The sequence below is a fragment of the Cololabis saira genome, chromosome 8 (genome assembly GCF_033807715.1).
Source record: "Cololabis saira isolate AMF1-May2022 chromosome 8, fColSai1.1, whole genome shotgun sequence".
NCBI classification, from domain to species: domain Eukaryota; kingdom Metazoa; phylum Chordata; class Actinopteri; order Beloniformes; family Belonidae; genus Cololabis; species Cololabis saira.
This window is the reverse complement of record NC_084594.1, coordinates 33,849,967-33,858,895: the sequence shown is the minus strand read 5'-3', so window position 1 is coordinate 33,858,895 and position 8,929 is coordinate 33,849,967. Positions and strand designations below refer to the sequence as shown.

At 41.1% G+C, this 8,929-nt stretch overlaps 1 protein-coding gene across 1 annotated transcript; it reads left to right on the top strand.

Moving 5' to 3' along the window:
• The first annotated feature begins 1,251 nt into the window (after nt 1-1,251).
• On the top strand, nt 1,252-8,883 carry psmd6 (proteasome 26S subunit, non-ATPase 6). Its single transcript, XM_061727846.1, has 8 exons — nt 1,252-1,511; nt 4,378-4,583; nt 5,541-5,686; nt 7,532-7,751; nt 7,838-7,946; nt 8,061-8,229; nt 8,496-8,573; nt 8,658-8,883. The coding sequence occupies exons 1-8, from the start codon at nt 1,367-1,369 to the stop codon at nt 8,752-8,754; spliced, it is 1,170 nt and encodes a 389-aa protein (XP_061583830.1). The 5' UTR covers nt 1,252-1,366; the 3' UTR covers nt 8,755-8,883.
• The last annotated feature ends 46 nt before the right edge of the window (nt 8,884-8,929 follow it).

The window sequence follows — 8,929 nt, the reverse complement described above, 5'->3', positions numbered from 1 at the left end:
TCAGCAATATTAAAATAATAAAAGGCTTGCAATATTTCAGTTGATTTGTAATGAATCCAGAATGTATGACAGTTTTGTTATTTTAATTGCATTACAGAAAATAAAGAACTTTATCACAATATTCAAATTTTCTGAGACAGTCCTGTATAGATAACTTGACGTCGAATGTATCTGACATAATAAATATAGTTATTCTCATGGGTAAATATCATATTCATTGTAGTAAGTGGAATAGCAAACCCTCCTTTGATTGGTTTTTAAATGATTTTAAATCATTCTTCTTATCCCTAAGAAAAATAGACTCCAACAAAATGGCTTAAAAGATTTGTGATGATATATCTTGTTTTCCGCTCATTTGATGCATGCCTCAGTCCTTGCTCCTCTTTTTGGCACTTTTGTTTGCCTGATTTTAAATACTGTTATACTTTTATAGTTTGCACTTTATAAAAACCCCTGTTTGTCTTTTATTTCAATATATAGTTAATTGTTTTTTCTATATAGCTCTATATTTGACAGCATCTCATATTATGTCTACTAAGTATACTATCATCCTTACGAGAAAATGTTTAATTACTGTTTATTTTATTTATTTATTTATTGGTTTATTTGACAGGGACAATGCACATTCATAAAATATTGCTGTAAATGTGCCAAAGTTAGCCAAGAGGCTATTTTTCATCTGTACTCCCTGGACAGATGTAAGAATACAGAAAAAGTACAGAAAGGTACCGAAGTACAGAAGTACAGAAAGGTGCAATTAAGTTTTAGTGCTGACAGAGCTGAGTATTAATCAACCATTTCTTTAAATGAGCTCTAAATAAACTGTATGTGTCCAGTTCTCTGATAGTTGCAGGGATGGAGTTCCATTCTAGTGCAGCTTTAACAGAGAATGTAGACTGACTGAATGTACTTTTTCTGGGTGGAATAATACAATCCCCTCTTGCTGCACCTCTTGTGAACCGATCAGCGGTTGTTCTAATGTTGACAAAGTGTCTGAGTGGAGGAGAAGTCAGGCCGTATATAATCTTGTGCATAAGACAAACATCTACATATTTATTATTTCCCAACTCAACAAGTTATATTTTTTTAGTATTGGACAATTCTGTTGTTCTATGTTGTTTTATTGTGTTCAATAAAGAAGAAAAAAAAAACAAGACTGGAGGTGTTGTTGTCCGCCTGGTCCAGCAGGGGGCAGCACCTCTGGGCGAGCTCCGCTCTCCTCCCTCCTCCCTCTGTCTGTCGGCGGAAGCAGCGCGTCCACAGTTCCCTGTGTCATCCCCGCTAGCTGCTAACGACGAGGGACTTTGTCTGCCGAGGAGAAGAAACCCCTCTCGATCCGTGTGTCTGCTCATCTACCGAGAACAACATGCCGCTGGAGAACCTGGAGGAGGAGGGCTTGCCCAAGAACCCGGACCTGCGGATAGCGCAGCTGAAGTTCCTGCTGACGATGGAGGGACACCGGCGGGACGCGGCCGTGAAGACGGAGCTGATGGACGCCATCAGGGCCAACCGTGAGTGGCGCTCCGCACTACCACCAGAGCCGGGACACGAGCCAGTACAGTCCTCCAGGAGGAATGTCGGCGAGGCCGTCGCTCAAACTCTATTTAGATGCACGTTTTTAAAAAAAAAGAAGAAAGCAGAACAGTTAGCTCGCTGGCTAACACTTAGCATGCATCAGGCTAGGAGTTTATTTGTAAAGCACAATTCAACCAGTGTTGTGCAAGTTCATACTTCTCACGAACTAGCTCAAAGTTCAGTTCACACGGTTTTAAAATGAGTAGTTCGCCATTTTCATTTTGAACTAGTTCAAATTCAGTTCATTTCAATATTTTTAGGTGAGAAGTAAGAATGATCCTCCACTATCCTCCACTAGGGCTGGGTGATATGGACCAAAAGTCATATCTCGATATTTTCTAGCTGAATGGCGATACTCGATATATATCGATATTTTTTCTGTGCCATAATTGGGGTTTCCCCCAAAGCATTATAGCATAGCATCTCTGTTAGCTTCATTTTTTCTGAGGCAAACCCTTAAAAAAACAGTCAGTTTTAATACAAAGCCTCGTGCCAAATGTCACACAGGTACATTTATTAACAGAGGTCTGCACAATATCAAAATGTATAAAACAAATGAAATAAAAAATAAACTGCCTGCATTTATAGAATAAAAATGCTTCTTGAATAAAATTCAACAAATATCCGTTTCCTGCATAACAATTAATTTAAAATACACTGTGCAATTAATACAATGTAGACAGTAACATGCAGACTTTTTCCATTGAGGTTGACAGTTGTGCAAATAAAAAAAACATTTGTTCAAATCTCAAATAAAACATGTAAACAGATATTGCATCTCTCAACTACTGTACATTTTACAGATTTTGTGCCAGGAAAACTGACCTGTCAACACTGTCAGGTTTCAGCACACAAAGGTACTTTTTTGCCAGTGCGAGGGGTCTGCGTTGATGTACAGTCAATTTGTCGCAAAATAAGCTATATCGATATAAACGATATTGTCTCGTACCATATCGCATTTGAAAATATATCGATATATATTATAATCTCGATATATCGCCCAGCCCTGGCTGCAGTCTCCAGCCCTGGTCCCCAGGATCCTGGCCTGCATGTTTTAGATGTTACCCTGCTTCAGCACACCGTGATACAATGACTGTGTCATTAACAGACTTGTACAGACCTGGATGACAAGCTGATGATGACCATTAATTAGAATCAGGTGTGATGATTAGGCATGTGTATCATTACGAATTTATCATACCAATACCGGTACTTATCGGTACCGATATTTATCGATACTCTTATCGACACCACGACATGTAATTTAGTGTATAAAACGTAACATATATCAGCGATGCTAAAATTGATAATGCATTTTCCTGAGTAAATTAACTCCCCACTTAAAGGGGACCTATTATGAAAAACACGTTTTCTCTTGCTTTAACATATATAAAGTGGTCTCCCCTCAGCCTGCCAACTCAGAGAAGGAGGAAAGCAACCAAATTCTGCAGTGTCTGTACAGCCGCCCGGATGAGCCATCCAGTGTGATGTGGATCTACGAGCCGTTCAGATTCTGCTCCCGTCGTTACGTAACGAAAAGGCGATTTACATCGGTTGGCCTCCGATGCGTGAAACCACGCCCACAACTAACTCCGCCGGCCGGATATTCCGCCATTTTTCCGTAGCGGCGTATCGCGTCATTCAGGCAGCCAATCAGCACAGTGCCTCATTATCATAGCCTCCCCGCCCACTCAGAATCCTGCATAGATAATGCGGTTAGAGAATGGGAAGATAAAGACATGGCTCAGAGGCTGAATTTCTAATTTATTTAGCCAAAACAGTCCAAAGCTTGTTTTTAAGACATTCAAGGCCTGTTTAAAATAGGTATTAGATGCCCTAAGATGCCCTTTAACCTGTTCACTCCTAGGAATTTTGGAGATGAATTTGGCCTAAACAGGCTTATCCAAATTAAATCAGCCCTAAATCAGAGGCTGTAAATCTCCAACAATGTAGTCCATTATCAACGTGTCTACCTGTTGCTGGTAAATCAACCCCCTGAAGTTGCAGCAGTGGGACTGGGGTCGTTTCGGGCTGTTGGGTATTCCTGATGAGTTTTTTTGATTGTCAAGGACTTGACGAGGCAGACGCTCAGACTAGTCTTCTCAGCGCAGGTGGATATAATTTGCACAGAAAGGTTAGATTTTTACCAATCGGACTCTTTGGGAGACGATGTGTAAAATTCCCCCAAATTATCATAAGTGTAGGCGTCATCTGACGGCTCGCTCACGCTGCGTCCGCAACGTCTTTCTCTTCACTGGTCATCATAAAGACTGCACCGGGCTCGAGCCACTGTTGCCATGGAGCTGGCGTCTGTTGCTATGCTAGTGTGTGCACTGCATTGTGGGTAATGTAGTGTGAAGTCGTCGTCTCAAGTATTTTAAATGCGCCGCATGCTGGTGAAATGAGAAGGATTATTCCGTAATACACCTTGCTTGGTTCTGGTTCTTGGGAACCACAACAAACCAGATCCAGATGAACCTCAGTGGTCTGGGAGCTTCATAGGAACTAACAGATCAAGCAGGTATTTTGGTCCAAGACCATTCAGTGCTTTGTAGACCAGCAGTAAGATTTTAAACTCTATCCTAGTAACCAGCCGACGAGGCATTAAGGAGGTTTTCAGGAGAAATTCAAAACATTGGAGGTCCATTTTATTTACTTTCCAGTTGAATTAAAGCAGAACATTTGTGTCATCTCGGATATTTAGTACAAAATAGAGGAAGGGTTTCTTTCTGTGGCGGTTGGCTGAGACGTCAGAGCAGTTTCAGCCTGAACGAGGCTCATCTCGGTTTCTCTCTGCTGCAGACATGGCCCCGTACTACGAGACCCTGTGTAAGGACCTGAAATGGCAGCTGGACAGTGAGCTTCTAAATAAAATGAAGAAGGCCAACGAGGAAGAGCTGAAGCGCCTGGATGACGTGCTGGAGGATGCAGAGAAGAGCCTGGGCGAGAGCGAGATACGGGACGCTATGATGGCTAAAGCGGAGTATCTCATCAGGATTGGAGATAAGGTAAGACCTCACAATACTCACAATCTGGGACATAAACTGTAGGGGTGTGCAAACAGGGGTACCTCACGATTCGATTTTGATTATTGGAGCTTCGATTCTTCGATTATAATGATTTTAGATTCGATTATTGGTGCCACGATTCTTCGATTATTGTGATTTTTAATGCTTTTTTCCATACAAGATTGATTTTGTCTTCATTTGTGGCTACATTTGTAAATAAATAGCCAATCAATTCAGTTCAATAACAAGGTTTTTGGAATATTTGACATGTATTTTTCAAAGACACAAACTAATGTATTTTATGACTATGTAAACATTTGCTCTTTGACTTACTTAACTTTGACCAGGGAAAGCTGCACTTGCATGAGAGCCCTCTATTGACGGAAAACACTGAAAACGGTCAAGCCCTGGATTTAATGAGTTCATTAATTCAAGTAAACCAGATATGAACTTAGTGTAAACATATCTGCCATATTTCAAGTGAACAATAAGAAATGTGCATTCTTGAAAATTAAATGATTCAGCAGCTTATTCAGTCTGGAATCTGGATAGGATAACTTAAAAAAAAAAAAATTGAATTAATCGATTCCAAATCGTCACGTGACGCATCGCGATGCATCGACACATCAATGAATTGCACCGACCTCTAATAAACTGTGGGCCTTGTCTCTCTGTACTAAATATGCAAGAGTGACCAGACATCTTTGTGATTGGTCCCACTGTTCCCATCTGACCAGTATTCCTTACAATGGTTGTTTTAATTTTCTGTGTGTTTCGTCCATTTCTTTCCCATTTGACCCTGCTAATCTGGGCTGGATGACCATCCCTTGGTTTCCTCTGTGAAAAATGTGGGGTGGCATTTGGGATTCAGCCGATGATGTTTATTTTTCAGTTTTTGGTTAAAATCCCAAAACATCCAAATTTGACATGCACCCCCCCCACCTTTTGTCTCTTTAGGAGGGCGCTCTGACAGCTTTCAGGAAGACGTACGATAAGACGGTGGCTCTTGGTCACAGATTAGACATCGTCTTCTACCTCCTGAGGATCGGCCTCTTCTACATGGATAGTGACCTTATCACCCGTAATTCGGAGAAAGCCAAGAGGTAAATGCTTCCTCTTCCTTGTTCTGACTGAATGCAAATTGTTGATTAATCCATTAATCTTAAATTGGTTGACCTTGTTGATTAACAATTAATTGACAAGCACCTATTTTTTCCACTAAGTAATGGATGAGTTATTGTGCATTAGGGGCAGTACAGACGATGGCATTTATATAGTACAGTAATCCCTCGTTTTTCGCGGGGATTACGTTCCAAAAAGAACCCGTGATAGGTGAAATCCAACAATCCATACAATTATTATACAAGGCTTCAAATTACGGAGATCAGCCCCGCCCCAAAGTGACAAATTAATTGGATTTGAACAGGAGAAAATGAAAAGGATTATGAAAAAAAAATACAATAAGTACATTAAGACAAATTGTGACTTGCGGGTATTTCCCTGCTCTTCTGAGCCGCTGCATCCTGACTCGCTCTGTAGCGTCTTTTTCTTCTAAAACCCGCGGTGCAGGTGTTTTTTTTTCCAGAGAAGAACATAGTTATGGGTCGTTGTTGTCGCTCTTTTTTCTTTTGGGCAAAAAGATTCTTATAAACCGACATGCCACCATGGATTATATTTGAGACTGTAATGAATGATTCATCAAAGGCTCCTGTTCTTGAGCTGCTCGCTGAAGCTCATTGGCCGTTCTCAGCTTGTTGCTAAGCGACCAATGTTATTGACACAGGAAGTGAAGAAGTGGGGAGACTATTTAGCCAATCAGAATGCAGAACACGATGCACAATGCAAATCTGCAAAGCAGCGAGACCATGAAAGGCTAACCGCGTTATAGCGAGGGATTACTGTATAACAAAATATTAATTAATATGTGGTCGGATTTAACATGAAAACATGAATACATTCTGAATAGAAAGCCCCACAGAATATTAAGTCTTATCAAAGCTTTCTCGGTTGCTGCTACTGCTGTTGCAAAAATAGTTGTCCGGTGAGGGCAGTGGATGATATTTTAAATTATTATTCAGAGGCAACACTCTTGTCTAATGCAGTGATGCATAATGATTAGGTAGCGTCATAGCAGAACTCGTATTAATGAAGCCTAGCACGGCTCGGAACTAGATTTTGATGGCTTTAGGTTGACCTGCTACGTCATATCCAGCGCTGCCGGAGACGAGAAAATGCGCAAATAATGTTTCCATTACACTTTTGCGATAAACTGGATCATATCTGAGCTGTTTACATTACGTGATTTTCTTGAGCAAATCTCTGGTGCCTGGGACGATAACAAATTTTGCTGGACGATATATTGTCCCACAAATTATTGACGATAAACGATATTATTGTCGACATTGTTGAGACCAAAATAAGCACTTATGTAATGTTAATATATCATAATAATGCAAGTACACCCTTTCAAATGTAATAATTAAACCTTTATTTGACATTGGAGAACTTTTAAATATGCAAAACAAATAAAACAAGCAAACGGAGCCAGCTCTTTGTCAGTGGAAAGAAAAAGCCCGGTTCCAAAGTAAGCCCTGGCCCAGAACCGGTTTGGTGGAAAAGGCTTATGGGTGATGGAAACGCGACCATACTCACCTTCACCATTACACTGATCGTAGGTTGTGAAGCTAAAGGGCGTGGTCTATGCGACACGGCTGCATGGAAGCTATTTCTGTGGTGACTTGGCAAACTTGTTGAACTATTTAATTGGTTTGAAATAAACCCACGCTACACATTGTTTTGACTGCTTCATATAAGGCAGCCGGGCTGCTTCTTCCTGGCTTGGCACCCCCTACTGGCGACACCACCAGCAGACTTGTTATCGACGACCCTAGCATCCTGGTTCAGTCTCTACAACACATGTATTTACCGTGGTTTTCTCGTGTCTCCAGCCTGATCGAGGAGGGCGGAGACTGGGACAGAAGGAACCGTCTAAAGGTGTACCAGGGCCTGTACTGCGTGGCCATCAGGGACTTCAAGCAGGCTGCCGAGCTCTTCCTTGACACAGTATCCACCTTCACCTCCTACGAACTCATGGACTACAAGACCTTTGTTACTTACACCGTCTATGTCTGCATGATTGCCCTGAAGAGGCCTGACCTCCGTGAAAAGGTGAGAAATGGAGCTCATTTCTGGAATTGGGGCCCAATTGGCTGCTGAACTACATCTAAAAATTAAAATATTTATTTCTGTTTCAGGTGATAAAGGGAGCAGAGATCTTGGAGGTGCTTCACAGCTTGCCTGCTGTCCGCCAGTATCTTTTTTCACTCTATGAATGCCGCTACTCAGTCTTCTTTCAGTCTCTGGGTAAGGAAACCTTTTATTTTCTCATTTAAGAAAAAAAAAAAGTTCTGTGGAGGCCACAAGTGTTATATGCTGATTATTATGCATCACTAATAAATCTGATCCTTTGTGCTCCAGCCACAGTGGAGCAGGAGATGAAGAAGGACTGGCTCTTTGCTCCTCACTACCGTTACTACGTGAGGGAGATGAGGATCCAGGCCTACAGCCAGCTGCTGGAGTCCTACCGCTCCCTCACCCTGGGATACATGGCCGAGGCCTTTGGTGTCAGCACCGAGTTCATTGACCAGTGAGTTTTCATACATGAAGTTTGAGCTAATATTGTCATTTTTTTTTTTTTGTTCCTGCCAGGTACTATTAGTTTTTCAAGTGATATAAAAGTGTGTGTATATATTTCTATGAAATGCTGCATCTAGTAGGGTTCTGTACATCGTGCACCAGCCACAACTTTGCAAAGTTGTTTCAATTATCCATAAAATGCTCCATGTGGCCGTGATAATACTACCAATTTCCTGTTCAAGCTGACTCAGTTTAAATCTCCTTTCCTTCTCACAGGGAACTGTCCCGGTTCATAGCTGCTGGCCGTCTTCACTGTAAAATCGATAAAGTTAATGAGATTGTTGAAACCAATAGGTAATAATTCTATTCTAAAACTCTCTGTATTTCTGAATCATTCAGTTCAGACTCTAAACCTTGAATCCTTTTCTTTTTTTACAGACCTGATAGCAAAAACTGGCAGTACCAGGAAACCATCAAGAAGGGGGACCTGCTACTCAACAGAGTCCAGAAGTTGTCTCGAGTTATTAACATGTAACCATTGTAGTCTTAACTTACAGTGAGGGAGACGCATTATTTTCTTGGTATACCAAACCTGTTTTTTTCTTTTTGTCTGACAAAGTGACTCTTATATTGTGTATATAAATAAAATGTGTTTACCTGATAATACTGCCTTTTTCAAAGTTCTTAATTAGACAAATGAGGCCGACACA